This window comes from Pristiophorus japonicus, chromosome 14 (assembly GCF_044704955.1).
Source record: "Pristiophorus japonicus isolate sPriJap1 chromosome 14, sPriJap1.hap1, whole genome shotgun sequence".
NCBI classification, from domain to species: domain Eukaryota; kingdom Metazoa; phylum Chordata; class Chondrichthyes; family Pristiophoridae; genus Pristiophorus; species Pristiophorus japonicus.
The window spans coordinates 185,626,974-185,642,551 of NC_091990.1; the positions used below are offsets into that span (position 1 = coordinate 185,626,974).

The window sequence follows — 15,578 nt, forward strand, 5'->3', positions numbered from 1 at the left end:
GCATCAATTATAATTGAAAAAAAAACATACAACTAAGTTCACCCAAATTCATTGTGTATAGGTATGTTACTTCTTTATAAGGTTAACGTGTAACGAGAACAAGTAGACTAATCCTTCCAAAAAAAAGCAATACATTACCATATAATTGCAATGCCATTAAAACCAGAATATTTACACTTGAACTTGAGACTTGAGACTTTGCACATTTTTCACTTACTTGAAGACAAAGAATGTGCATTGTTTTACAAAGCTGAAAGTTTCAATTCACAATTAGTAACACGTAACCTTTTAGTTTGCAATATTTTATTCTGCAACCATTTGAACAAGGAGGTATGCCTATGCATATGCCTATTTTACAGAAATCCGTAAATCACCATTGTATATGATGTAGTGGTCACATTTCCAATAGCTCGTTCTCATGCCTGTTCTGCATGTCCAAAGCTCCAGGTGAATCACAGGAATTTACTTCCGTGTGACATTTGGTGTTTCACGAGGCATAATTTGCTCACCCAGCTGTTTACACTTGGCAAAATGTTCAACTTCAAATATCATCCACCACTAAACATGGATAAATTGAAGTTTGATGGGCAGATGTCACAATTGTTGTTCATTTACAACACACTTATTTGGGGTCATTGTGCTCAGCCTTATTTGCAATGACAACTTGGTCAAATAAAATCTGAATAAGTGACATATGATATGATGAAATTATATCAGAAACATGATCAGAACTAGAACTAGATGGAGGGCAGCGACACAGGCAGCACAAACATTAAGTATTTGCACAGAATAAGGCTATGTAAAGACAATTCAATTTTATAGTTAACATTTTTATGATACAGCTGAGCTTTTGGAACCTCAAGACGGATGTGTCAAACTTTTAGCGAGTTTCAACATCATGCTCAGGACACACTTGCTTGTACAAAATGTATAACTAATGCAGTAGCTTTGGAACTACTTTAAGAAAACAAGTTTCGAATAGAAATACTTTAGAAAGGAAGGATTAAATGTTAAACCAGCTCATGTAAAATAACTGGAATCAGATTACAGATGAAAAATCACATCCCTACAAGTTTTCAGTCAAATGTGGTAATATTTATTTTCCAACTCAAAAGAGAACATCTGCTTTTAAAAGCCCTGTATGAGCTATAGAAAACTTTAGTCAAGAACAGGCATCATTACCCTTCTACAGTTATCTAGATGGACATGCACAAGTTAATACATCCCAGGATTCCGGGTGCATGATGTCATGCTACAGTACATCTTAGGCCAACTCAACATATTTAAACAGAACAGTAGAACATATATTATGTACAGCTCAGGTACAACCACATTCAACCTCATTAAAGTTAACCACAAAGTACATTTTTATAGTAATACTTCTTGTGCAAATAAGAGGTTGCTTTTATCTAACATATTTTATATTTTTCTATCCTCCCTTTGCAGAAGTCAGTATAAAATTGCTCAATTTGCAACTCTTGAAAATAACACTGCAATTGACAAAACTTGTAGATTAAAACTGACTGAATGTTTATAATGAATATATGGGCTGCTACTAAATAACGGACTGAGAAAAGACACACTGCTTCATGCCCAGTCAACTAATTGTACATAAAAATATGTTCTACATCTGACTGAAGACAATTCATTGGCTTCCTTAGGGCTTCTGCAGCTCCCAAGTAGCAACTAATTAAATAAGCAATGACCGTGAATCTAATGTGCAAACACAACAAATTCCTTCCAAACAACAAAGACAGACATCTTAAATAAACTATTTCTGATTTTTAACAATACTGATATCTCTTTAAGCAAGATAAATTAGGAGTCTTCCGTCTACAGGGTATTAATATATACTTAAAGACAGCTAATCAGTGAAAAGTTTCCTTGTTTCATACTTTTCTCTTGGAATTTGTATAAAACTATGTGAAACATATAATTCAAAGCTTAAAAAAACACAACTTTTATGCACACTAGCATTCATAGTGGTCAGCAGCAAAGACAAAAAAGCCAAGTTCATCCTGTAACATTGCAATCCATGGTTCCTGTGATGTATTTGCATTTGGCATCATTTTGAAGGTTAGTGGTTTCGTTGTTAAAATTCTTTATCCTATGTGCTCTTTTTGGTTTTGTGAGTAGGCTTATTTGTGTGTTTATATCCAGAGCCATTACCGGTTGGGGTTATGGATCTACGTATCTCTGGCTTACCAGAGATAGAACCTGATCTGATTGATGGGATCACATGTGTGGGTGACCATGGTCGTTTATCTTGTAATGGTGGTCGTTTCATGCTTAGTTTTGGAGAAGCCTTGCTGTTCCCAGGAGGCTGAAATTAACCAAAATACAAGTGAAAATTGACCATAAAATAATTTCAAAATGTAAGCAAGATTCAAGTTTTAAAATCACCCTTGGTTCAATGGCAATAGTTTGTAAATTATTATAAGTTGTACGTTAGAAAGTTAAATATTTAGAGAACGGGAGGAAGAAATCTCTGCTCTCTAAACATTTAAATTAGGTTTACAAAATATTCGAAGCAGCAGTAGGCCCTGAGCATTTCGTAAATCAGGCTTGATACCACGCTGGATTTACCATGCACGCCGACCTAGAAAATAAGCAAAACCTGACCAACAACTTCAAAAAAAGCTGACACAACCCCAGCTTTGAATACAAGCCTATGCTACAAGAAGACAAGGAGTTAGACTGCGAGTGGAACACCAGGTATCCTAACTTAGGTTGCAGGTATACACAACATTGCTTCATTTTTATTGCAGTACATAAAAGTATATTTAGCAGCATTGGTAATTTAGAAATTGCTGAAGGGAGATACAAGTGTTGAAGGCATAAGATTAATTTTCTATGGAGGCATGCCCTCCTCAAAACACTTGGATATTTAGCATTTTGGCACATATTTTAATAAAGTGCATTTTTGTTAAAGTACTAAAACATATCACTCCAACCACATTCCCTATTTTCTTTCCAAGCCATGGCAATTGTCCCAAATAGAGCATGTTAATGCTTTCAAGCCAAGAACCATCCAACTATCTCCCAGTCTTTAAGAAAATAATGCTTCACATAAGACAACAACCAGGCAATGCCTCAGAAAGGTCCCTTAAACAAATTTAAAAAGGTTTTAAAAGCTGCATTTTAGCAGCTAGTTTGTTACATGTGACTTATTTGGGGCATACACTAATTAAACACTTCTGTAACTGACTTTCAGAAAACAGTAATTTAAATTTTTTCTGCCTCAAATTTCTGTCACAATCAATGGGAGAAAATGACCTGATTGATTCATCTATAGACTTCATCTATAGAAACATAGAAAATAGTTCCAGTTCCACCCTCCAACAGCCTCCAGTCCCACCTTTCAAATTACCTGATTTGTTAATACTGACAACTTCCAATCCCAGTAAAAAAAGCTAAGTTTTCTCTTGTCCAATGCTGACAAACTGACATGTGGGTTGAGACACTGTCAGCTTAATAAAAAGAGAGCTTTGTCAGGTGTGATTTACATTCGTAGTTGTGTCAAACCAAAGTAATGTGAGACTGCACCCTCCAGGTCATCTCACTCCATTTCATTCTCCATAGAATCAGTGGACTCTGGGTCTATACTGGCAGCTTAGCATTGATGCAAAGCTGAAATTGCTTTCCTCTGACACCAAACTTTCAGTGCAGATGCACTCTAAGGGACATGTGTTGAAGATGTTGTTGACTTGATTTACTGATTTTCTTGTAGGTCCTGCATAGTTAGCTACACCTATTCAATAGCTAAACTATTACCTGGAGTTAAACAGACATGACATGTTGATTGCTAGTGATCTTGAACTTCATTCTCAAAATATATTTTATCAGGGTTCACACCATAGTAGTTTCAGCTTCCCGCTCATCTATTCAAGGAGGCCATTTTGATCATCTCTTGCTAATGAAGGAGCTGCCTCCCAATCTGAACAGAACTACTGCATCTAGTATGGATGCATAGTTCTTCTATAAAAGTAATTGTTCATGCTTACTATACACAGCAAATTGCATGTTTAACACAGCAAAACGTCCCAAGGCGTGTAACAAAAGCGTTATCAATAACACATTTCTGGCACTGAGTTACAGAAGGAGATATCAAGACAGATGACCAAAAGCTTGATCAAAGAGATTGGTTTTAAAGAGCATCTTAAAAGGAGGAGCGGTAGAGAGGTGGAGAGGTTTAGGGAAGGAATTCCAGAGCTTAGGGTCAAGGCAGCTGAAAGCACGGCCGCCAATGGCAGAGCGATTATAATTGGGGATGGGCAAGAGGCCAGAATTGAAGGAGCACAGAAATCTCAAAGGCTTGTAGGGCTGGAGAAAGTTACAGAGATAGAGAGGATTGAGGACATGAAGGGATTTGAAAACAAGGATGAAGATTTTAAAATGGAGGCGTTGTCAGACAGGTCGGCAAGCCTGGGGTGATGGGTGAACTTGATGTGAGTTAGGACACGTGCAGCAGAGCTTTGGATGAGCACAAGTTTATCTAAGATGGAAGATGGGAGACCGGCCAAAAGAGCATTGGAAGTCTAGAGGTAACAAAGGCATGGACGAGGGGTTTCAAAAGCAGTTGAGCTGAGGCTGGGTCGGAGTCAGGTGATGTAACAGAGCTGGAAGTAGGCAGTCTAGGCGATGGAGTGGATATGCAGTTGGAAGCTCATCTCAGCGTCAAACACAACACCAAGGTTGCGAATGGTCTGGCTCAGCTTCAGACATTTGCCAGGGATGAAAACTATATAAATTGATATGAAACCTCTCTGACATATTTCCTGCATTATGACACTTATTTTCCAAAGGTACACCCAGAAACATTAGATTTCCTTACTGCTGCTGCCCATTGCACGATTTGTTTCAGCAAGCAGTCCACCAAAACCCTGAGATGCTTCTCATTTGCTGTTTCTTGTGAACTTGAGCCATTTAGTTTATATTTCCACTGTTTCCCTTCCCTGGTATCATGGTCTTTCATTTTATCACATTAAATGTAATTTACCATTCATCAGCCCAACCCCCAAGCTATCCAGATCCCTTTGTACTTGATGTGCATGTATCTTAATGTGTGAATAAATGCCTTCAATTTGGTCTCACCTCAAACTGAGACAGTTTTATTCTATACCCCACTCCAAATCATTTGTATATAACGTAAACAGCAGTGGCCCCAGCACTGATGATTGTGGCATCCTGCTTTTTGTTCAGTTAATTTTCAATCTTTCTCAAAATCTTGCCTGATATTTCATGAATTGCTTCCTTGTGAGATTATTGTATGTGTGAAACTGTAATCCAAAGCCTTGATTAAATTTAAATTCATCACATTAACAGACTGTCTGCTGCCAACAAGGTCTATCATTTTCTCCACAAACTCTAGCGAATTTGTTCGGCAAAATCCATACCGAGTCCCCTTACAATACTTTACCCATCTTAGTATTTCATTATCCAACTTTCAGAAGGACTTCTAATACTTTAACATAACATATGGCACCTGTAGTTACCTGTGTTGTCACAGTATACCTTTTTAAAGATGTGTCATATTAGCTACCTTCAATCCTTAAGAACTGCTCCCATTTGAAATGATTCTCTGAAGGTAAGAGTGTGATTAATTATGTTAGGCATTTTCAGTACCCTTGTATGATGTCCATCTGGCCATGATTTCTTGTCTACCTTTAATTTCCTTAGCTTATAAGTGATCACCTTAGCTGAAATTTCTAATTTTTTTTATCCGCTGAAAATTCAACTTCTGTTTTAAGAAAACTGCTCCTGGTCTCTTCCGTAAGCACAGAAAAGAAGAATTAATATAGTCTACTTGCTATCCATTGGTCATTGATACTGTGAGATAATGCATTTTCGGTGGAAAAATGACAGATTTAATAGAAAGATACTGTGGATCAACAGAGACCTAGAGGTTCAAATGCACAATTCCTTAAAAGGTGTGTGGCAGGTATATAAAGGCATTAAAACCTCCAAGAGTATTTTAGCTTTTAGAAATAAGAGCATAGAGTTAAACAACAGAGCTAGTGATAAATTGTACAATGCCTTGGTTAGGTCACATTTGAAGTGTTATGTGCGATGTTAAGAAACCTTTGGATCTGCAATTTGTGGTTGCAATGACGTTCGCCGTCATTACTGTGTAAAACTGACAGCAACTTCTGGTGTCCGCACATGCACAGTTCAACGCAGAAATCCATATGTTGCTGTCAGTGATAGCCTGCTCCTTTACGGGGTGCACACACTGCTGCAGACTTTGCTGATGCAATGATTACAAATCATGGATTTAACATGACTTTCAACTTTTGATGCACTATTCTCGTAAAATCCATTGAAAAAGTTAAGCCTTGTTAACTGAAGTGTAATTGAGTTTTTAAAAGCGTACTAAGTCATAGTTACTTCTGAAAAATGTTTTTGGCCTGAAAAATTAATTTAACAATTCTGGAGTGTCAGTTCCTCCTTTCCATGATAAAAGTTCCATAGATTTAAATTTAAAAAATGTTTTTTTTTAAGTTTATGATATTTCCGCTTCTATCCCAATTCCATGTGATTGTCCCAAATTTAGCTTTCTGTAAAATGATTAAAAAGTGAATGATAATCAGCACTTTTTACTTCCTGTTTTGCTGAGATAATTCTTCAATCTAATTGGCTGCTTAGGTTGCTTGATGACTTCACTGTTCCTGCAAGCCAGATTGAGAAGAGCGTTGGTGCGATGACACAGCCCTGCTTGACCCCGGTCCGGATGTGGATTGGGTCTGTGGTGGATCCATTGGTCAGTCTCATGGCTTGCATTTCGTTGTGGAGCAGGCGGAGGATGGTAACAAACTTTTGGGGGCAGCCGAAACGAAGGACGCTCCATAGTCCCTCATGGTTGACAGTGTCAAAGGCCTTTGTGAGGTCAAAGGCGGCCATGTACAAGGGTTGGTGCTGTTCCCTGCATTTCTCTTGTAGTTGTCGCGCGGTGAAGATCATGTCCATTGTACCCCTTAGTGGACGGAATCCGCATTGTGACTCTGAGAGGAGCTCTTCAGCCACAGGGAGAAGACAGTTGAGGAGCATTCTTGCGATGACTTACTGAGTGGCTGACAACAGGGAGATTCCTCTCTAGTTGCCGCAGTCGGACTTGTCCCCTTTTTTGAAGATGGTCGCGATTACGGCATCTCTGAGATCTCCTGGCATGCTCTCCTCCCTCCAGATGAGAGAGATGAGGTCATGCATTTGTACCAATAGTGTTTCTCCGCCATACTTCCTTGATATTCCTTGCTGCAATGCTCCATCTCACTCTCAACAAGCTCCCCGCTCGAGTGGAACTAAACTATAGAACCAATGGGAACCTGTTCAACCTTCGTCACCTCCAGGCTAGATCCAAGGTCATCCCACCCTCTGCCATCGAACTATAGTACGCGGATGATGCTTGCATCTGTGCACAGAGGCCAAACTCCAAGCCATCATCAACACCTTCACTGAGGCGTATGAAAGCATGGGCCTTATGTTAAACATCCATAAGACAAAGTTCCGCCACCAACCTAACGTCGCCATACAGTACTGCACCCCGGTCATCAAAATCCACGGCTTGACCTTAAACAACATGGACTATTTTCCATACCTCGGGAGCCTACTATCAAGCAAGGGGAGATATCAATGATGAGGTCCAACACTGCCTCCAGTGTGCCAGCACAGTCTTCGGTCGCCTGAGGAAGAGAGTTTTGAAGACCAGGACCTTAAATCTGGTACCAAGCTTATGGTCTACAGAGCAGTAGTGATACCCGCCCTCCTATATGGCTGAGAGACATGAACTATATACAGCAGACACCTCAAAGTGCTGGAGAAGTACCACGAGCGCTGCCTCTGCAAAAGCCTGCAAATCCACTGGGAGGATAGACTCACCAAAGTCAGTGTCCTCGCCCAAGCCAACATCGAAGCGCTGACCACACTCAACCAGCTCTGTTAAGCGTGCCACATTGTCTGCATGCCCTAAGCAAGTGCTCTACTCGGAGCTCCTGCACGGCAAGCGAGCCCCAGGTGGGCAGAGGAAATGCTTCAAGGACGCCCTCAAAGTCTCCTTGATAAAATGCAACATCCTCACCGACACCTGGGAATTCTTGGCCCAAGACTGGCCAAAGTGGAGGAAGAGCATCCAGGAGGGTGCTGAGCACCTCGAGTCGCGTCGACAAGAGCATGCAGAAACCAAGCGGAGAGAGAGGAAGGAGCGCGTATCGAACCAGGCTCCCCACCCACCCTTTCCTTCAACCACTATCTGCCCCACCTGTGACAGAGGCTGTAAGTCTTGCATTGGACTGTACAGTCACTGAGAACTCACTTTTAGAGTGAAAGCAAGTCTTCCTCGATTCCAAGGGACTGCCTATGATGATGTATGCCAGAGATCCCCTAAAGATGGCGCCAGAATGAAATTGACGTCATAGTAGGGGAAATCAACGCCACAGAGCTCGCTAAATCTTTGTGGGCACTTTTTTTCGATGTCAGCGGTGAACACCATCCCTTTGCCGCTGACCACAACATCCAGGCCATTATAGGTCATTGGGGTCAAAGAGAACGCACTATTTAGATTTACCAGGATGACGGCAGGGTGCAAAAACTAGTTGAGGAAAGACTTGAGATACTGGGACAATTTCGACTAGAATAAAGCTTTTTAACATTATGAAGGGCTATGATAAGCTGAACAAAGAAACATTGGGGCCAAGTTTGCCCCCCCCCCACTTAGAATGGCGCACCTCGATGAGGTACGGCGACTTTGTAGAAGAAAAATTGCGCTTAAAACTTACCAAGGTATTCTCCTCGCTCCTCAGGACATCATCAGCCTTGGCGTAGTGCACCACATCTAGTGTGGGGGGCGGAGCCAGGTCCTGGCGCCGGGACCTCTGTACATGCGCGCTAGAGTGTGCACGCATGTGGAGTATCTCCTCGCCCCCACAATCTCTGCAGGCTGTGTGGGAGGGGCCCGAAGCACACCGCCCCTAGCCCTGGCCGAATGGGCTCCCTCATCGGCAGCCTGCTGCCTTATCCAGCCACAAGGTTGCAATAAGGGTTAAGAATGGGGCTCAGGCGTTTAAATGGGAAGTGTTTATAGATTTAATAATGGTGTCTTTTGAAAAAAATCCAGGCAGGAAAGGCATGCCTGTAAGGGCCAGGCTTCCAATGGTTAAAGAGGATGAGGTAAATGGCGGGAGTTTATGTAATCCACTCATTTTTTGAATGTCTTGTTTGTCACTTAAGCTGTGGATAATTGAGCCCGAGCAAAGAAAAAGTATTGCCTTAAAGAAAGTGAGGGGTGCAAATATGAAGAAACGCAAGTTGGGGCTGATTTAGTCCGATTGTAACTATTATCAGACCCAGTTGGCTTGATGTTGAGAAGGCAATGATTTTTTTAATGTCGTTTTGGGTGAGTGCACATGTGGCAGTAAATAGGGTAGTTAAGGCCCCCAGGCAGAGGCATGTTGTTAAGATTAGGTGATTGTCTTGTATTAGCGAATAGGAAGATGCCAGCGACAACCATGGTGCTGGAGTGGAGTAGGGCAGAGACTGGCGGGGGGCCTTCTATGGCCGCCTTACCTGTAAACCACCCGTGATCAGCCGCCTCCCCCTACCCTTCCCGATGTCAGCTCCCCTCCCGCTAGCGGACGCCAGGAGCTGCAGGCCTACCCGCCTGACAGCCAGGGGAGCTGCGTCGGAGGCCAAAATCGGTGAAAGAACCCGGCATGGTCAGGGACCCTGCCCCCACACCCCACCCAGCCCGCTCACAGACCTCCCTGTCCAACTGGTAGCTCCCCCCACCGGGTCTCCCAATCAACGGCATCCCCCAGCATTTCTGATCACCAATCAGGGCTGATGCTCCTTTCCCAGTACTGGGGACCAAACCCAAAGGGTCCCAGGCTGCAGTCTCCTGCCTCTGGTAGTCTCTCCCACCCACCAGCCGGGCTGTCCATTCAGCCGGCAGCTGGGCAGGAGACAGTATAGACTCTGTGCAACACTACCCAGCTGCTAGTGTTTTTCTGCAGTAAAGCTTTGCTGAAGGTAGGACTTCTATTTTTTATTTATTTATTGATTGATTGATGTCCTAAATTCTTGTTTGATTTACATTCAAGTTTACTCTTCATCTGCTTGCAAAAGGAATTCTGTAAAATAGTTTGGCTGAAACTTTTATTTACAGGACTTGCTATAATGTATTTGCTAGTTTCCCAATCCATTTGTTATCTAGTTGTTTAGTGCTTTGTGAGTCTTGGAGCTAGGTGCAGGGCCTCTCAGCTTCCTTGTATTTTTTATTTGTTATTGAATGATTATTTGTGTGCTTTGTTCAGTGCTTGATGCTTTAAATGTATTTGTGCTTCTTTAATGTTGTTGCGAAGGTGTTTAGTGCTTTGCAAGGTCCTCTCACTTCCCCCCCGCCCCCTGCCCGCCCGCCATATCTCTGGTTACCTGCGCTGATTTCTTAGCTCACCGCAAGCTTTTTCTGTGTGGACACAAGTAGCCACATACTCTGGCCTAAGTTAGTTTGGAGCAACTATTAGCTGTCTAAACTGGCTTAAATGGCCAAAACAGGCATAAGTGGCTGGTAACGCCCCCTTTTGTAAAAAAAACTAAACTTAAAAAAAAAACCTAACTAACTCACTTAGAATGGAACAAATTAAATGGGCAGAATTGCGATATTTAAGATACTCCAAAAAAATCTAGTTGCTCCAAAAAAATAGGAGCAACTCCTGGGCAAACTTGGGCCCACTATTTCAAAAGCAAAGACTGTTTGTTGTGGTCGGGGAGTCATTGATGAGGGTCATTAATTTAAAATTATTGAGAGGGAGGATAGAGGTTAAGAGAAATTATTTACTCCAAGGATTGTTGAAACATTAAATGCTTTGTCACAAGGGGCCCAAGTTTCGGCCCGAGTTGCTCCTGATTTTTTGGAGCAACTGGTGTAGAACGGAGTATCTTAGAAATTCAAATTCTCGGCATTTAGTTTGCTCCAGTTCTAGTCAGTTGGAACAGTTTCACTTTGGAACAGAATTTTTTTTTCAAAAGGGGGCGTGTCCGGCCACTTACGCCTGTTTTCAAAGTTTCGGCAATGAAAACTTACTCCAAACTAACTTAGAATGGAGTAAGTGAAGATTTTTGTACGCTCGAAAAAACCTTGTCTACACTTTAGAAAATCAGGCGTAGGGAATGGGGGGGGGGGGGGGGTTTAAAGGGAAGTTTACAAACATTAAACACTTCAGTTTTACAAATAAAGAGTCATCATCAATAATAATTGATAAAAACATCAATAAATCAACCAATAAATCAATCAAAAAAAATTAATAAGAAATAATTAAAAAAAAAATATATAAATAAAAGATTTTCTACTTACCGACTGCAGCACCGGGAGCCCTCCAACAGCGTGCTGGGATGCCCCCCCCTCCTACCCCCAGTGTCTCTATCTCTCTATCTGTCTGTGTGTGTGTCTCTCACTCTCTGTCTGTCAGTGTCTGTGTTTCTGACAGCGAGGGGAGGGGGAGGAGGGGGGCAGGGGGAGGGGGAGGGAAGCAGGGGGAGGGGAGGGAGGCAGAGGGCAGGAAGGCGGGAAGGGGGGAGGGATCGGAGAGAAGGGGGAGAGGAGAAGGGGGGGAGGAGAAGAAGGGGAAAGGGGGGAGGAGGAGAAGGGGAAAGGGGGAGGAGGAGAAGGGGAAAGGGGAGGGGGGAGGAGGAGAAGGGGAAGGGGAGGGAGGAGAAGGGGAAGGGGAGGGAGGAGAAGGGGAAGGGGAGGGGGGAGGAGGAGAAGGTGAGGGGGAGGAGAAGGGGGAGGGGAAGGGGAAAGGGGGGGAGGAGGAGAAGGGGAAGGGGAGGAGAGGAGGAGGAGAAGGTGAGGGGGAGGAGAAGGGGGAGGGGAAGGGGAAAGGGGGGGAGGAGGAGAAGGGGAAGGGGAGGAGAGGAGGAGGAGGAGGGGAGGAGAAGGGGGGAGGAGGGAGGGGGGAGGAGGGGAAGGGGGGTAGGAGGAGATGGGGGAGAGGAGATGGGGGGAGAGGAGAAGGGGAAAGAGAAGGGGGGAGAAGGGGAAAGAGAAGGGGGGAGAAGGGGAAAGAGAAGGGGGGAGAAGGGGAAAGAGAAGGGGGGAGAAGGGGAAAGAGAAGGGGGGAGAAGGGGAAGAGAAGGGGGGAGAAGGGGAAAGAGAAGGGGGGGAGGAGAAGGGGGGGAAGGAGAAGGGGGGGGAAGGAGAAGGGGGGGAAGGAGAAGGGGGGAGGAGAAGGTGGGGAAAAGGAGGAAAGGGGGGAAGGAGGAAAGGGGGAAGGAGAGTGGGGGAGAAAGGGGAAGGAGAAGGGGGGGGGGAAGGGGGAGGGAGGCTGAATGGGCCCGTCCCCAGCACCAGATTTACAGGTAGGTGGGCGTTGGGTCGGGTTCGGTCTGGGGGTGTGGGGGGGAAGCGGGAGTCGGGTCGGGTCGGGAGGAAGCAGGAGCTGGGTGTGGGAGGCAGCCTTATCCACGCAGCCCCAGTGAGGCCATTGGGCCAGGGCTAGGGGCTGCGTGCTTTGGGCCCCTCCCACACAATTTTGGCCGCCTGGAGCTACTGAACATGCGCACCCACTGTAGCGCGCATGTGCAGAGGTCCCGACACTGTTTTCAGCGCAGGGACCTGGCTCCGCCCCCCACAGCTCGTGCTGTGCCGCGCCCAGCTCCAGAGGACCTACAGGGAGCCGGAGAATCAGTAAGTTTTTTTTAGGCGCACTTTGTGGCGCGATAAACGGGCGTCCAGGACGGGGCTGCGCCGTTTTAGGCGCGGCCCGAAACTTGGGCCCAAGGAGTGGTTGAGGCAGAAATTAAATCAGAATAATTCACGTGCCCAATTAGTTTAGTGTAGTAATTATCACTTTACAACTGCAACCAATTTAGAATTCAAAAATCTTAACTCAAAAAACTTTTTCTTTTTGTACACAATCTATACAGATTAAAACAAACTTTTTAAAGAAGAATTGTATAAACATTTGAAACACGGTAATTCAGGAATATGGAACACAGCAGTGAGACTCGTTTTTGGATTGATCTAGCAAAACATCAGCACAAACATAATAAGTTGTACTGTAAACATCCAAGGTTCTCTGAATGGTAAAAGGTTCCACATTAAGTATGACAGATCAGGGGGCTATCTAGTTTCAGCTCACAAGAATCGTCACATGTTTTTATTCCAACACTTCTTGTTTTGGATTCTAAATCCTAAAATGGATTTCCAGCTATTCCTTATGGAAAATTATACTCTCTGTAGCTTGCTATTCAAAATTGTCTTGAACAAATCCACATCACTGACCAACATGTAGATACTAATATAAAGAGTTATCTGATTTTTATTTAAGTAGATTGCTTAACAAGTGGGAGCTTGTCTGACTTCTGTTTATGTGGATTGCTTAACAAGTGTTGGGAGACAGAGTCCACACAAGTGTTAGAAGTGGTTCGGGCAATTACGAGGATATCCCTTTTTGTCCCATTTCTAGTCCGCAATAATCTAATAAGCAGGTCCTGCAAGCAAATGCTTGCAGTTTGGCTGTGTTTTCACAGTGTATGAATTTCTTCCCTGGTATCTGGGAGAATGTCCTGATACCTGTCAAATCTGATTGGCTGTCACTGCAAGAAATATTTTCCAGTGGGTCAGCTTTAATTATAAGTGATATTTATTTATTTAATCTGTTTTATTACCAGCCTGCATCAAAATAAAGAAAATCATACAATTGTGACAGGTGTCTTATGTTCTTCAGTTTCCTTTTGGCTATAGTGCTATACATGCAAAGGCTAACGAAGAAATTGTCCAGTTCATTTCTCACGTAACAGCTTTTCATAAAGATGTACGGTCCAAGTTGTTTACAGTACGACAGACAACTGTGAAAGAATAATTGATGTTTATTGTTTTGAAATTGACACTGACTGACATGAACTATTATATACCAGCTAAAATCTGATATTTTAATGGCGTTACTATTAATATTATTTCTTAATAAACTTGGTTTTCAGCCTAAGGTCGATTTGTGTGGTATTTTCCATCTTTTGGAGAGATCAGGAGGTCAATGAAGTCCTGAACTTTTCCCGTGAGGATACCATGATGCTAAAAGTACCCTTTGTTTATCTTGTGTCCTGGTATCCCAGAATAATTCCATAGGGAGTGAGGACTTACCTATAACACATAAGGAAAAAACATCTGGAACAAGCTTGAATTGGAGAATCATGGCAGTTTAGACCAAAAGTGTTCCAACTTTTAAATCTGAAAAAATTACCTGAAGCAAACAGCAGTATTTAAAATTCCATATTGCAGTTATGAAAGAGATGGATCATGAACTAGAAAAAGTATATCTGGCTGTAGAGGAAAAGAACAAAGAACAATTTGAAATGCTAAGATTAGAGACTGTAAAGAAACAGCACAGGTTTGTGAGGAGGTGGTCAGAAGGGGAAGCAATGGGTTGTGATGGGGATGTGGGAGCAGACGTCAAGCCTGGCAGTGTCCCCCTTTGAGTTGCTTTTCTGTTGGCATCTTGTATTCCTCCTCAGAGTCTCCACCCCCCTGCCCCCCCCGCACCCCCACACACACACACAACCCAAATCCTATCCGTGGCCCTGGCTGGATCCTCCCAGTATCTGCGAACCAGATGTCATTTGCATCCCTTTCAACACCCCCCGCCCTCCACTAAAAGCAATCCCATGCCCGTGGCTGGATCAATCGCTCCACCTGGGTTTCTTTCCCCATAGCCCTGACTGGATATCTAGTTGAAGATGTGTCCCCTCAGCCACCACCAGAAAATACAGCCCATGCCCCTTGGCAGCTCCATTTCCTGCCATGCCAAAGCATGTTATACACCGATTTTCACCCGAAAGGAGAGAGGAAGCCAGCGAGAAAGAGGAGAGAGAAGCAGTAACACAAAGATGACATCTAAGTAAGAGATAGAGAATATGCTCCAATTTACTTGGGGCAATGCCACTGGAGGTCTGCCAATTGATTTTTCGAACTGTGATAATGTGTATGTGATTTTTTTTTTAATTATAAATTTTTGCAGCTGTACACTACTGTTCAAGTTGAGAAACTGCAATCCTATAAGTTTTCCTAGGTCCTATAGTGTTACAATTCAGGCCCTTCTCCAAATGCTCTTTATTCATGTTCATTGCAAAAGGCAGATGCTTGTGAACTGCAACTTATCCTGATGTATGAAATGACTGCGAATAGCATGTCTCAGGGTTAATAATCCACTCGTGAAATGCTGGGGTATCAGAAATAGTATATCTGTACAGTCCTGACCTCACCAATAGATGGAACAGACAATATTATTTAAGGCTAAAACTACTAATCAAGTTTATAAATAGAACAAGGTAAATCAGCAGTTCCAAATAGCAATGCAGCACTTAACTTTCTCTGATGATCTAAACGGTCTAAACTGTCTTCTAAAATTAGAATATGAAGTGCATTTAATTCTCAGAGTCCTTTAAACTGATCTCTGATGAGCTTTTTTTGAAAGTACACTCCTCTATACTCCTGTTATACCTGTAGTCATATCAAAATACAGTTGAACAGAGTGAACTCAAGACATGGTGGCAAGCTGTAGCTTATTACATCAGAATAAAAGATCACTAGG

At 43.0% G+C, this 15,578-nt stretch overlaps 1 protein-coding gene across 15 annotated transcripts in view; it reads right to left on the reverse strand.

Annotated features, from left to right (window-relative positions):
* Window positions 1-1,073: 1,073 nt before the first annotated feature.
* Window positions 1,074-15,578, reverse strand: part of stk33 (serine/threonine kinase 33) — a 220,948-nt gene continuing 206,443 nt past the window's right edge. For 14 of the 15 annotated variants that reach the window (XM_070899944.1, XM_070899943.1, XM_070899941.1 and 11 more), the window contains one exon: window positions 1,074-2,323. In XM_070899944.1, the coding sequence (XP_070756045.1) occupies window positions 2,108-2,323 (216 nt within the window). In that variant the 3' untranslated portion in view covers window positions 1,074-2,107. Of the gene's footprint in view, window positions 2,324-13,844; window positions 14,132-14,231; window positions 14,312-15,578 lie in introns of those variants that run through there. The other variant, XM_070899954.1, reaches the window with a different exon arrangement.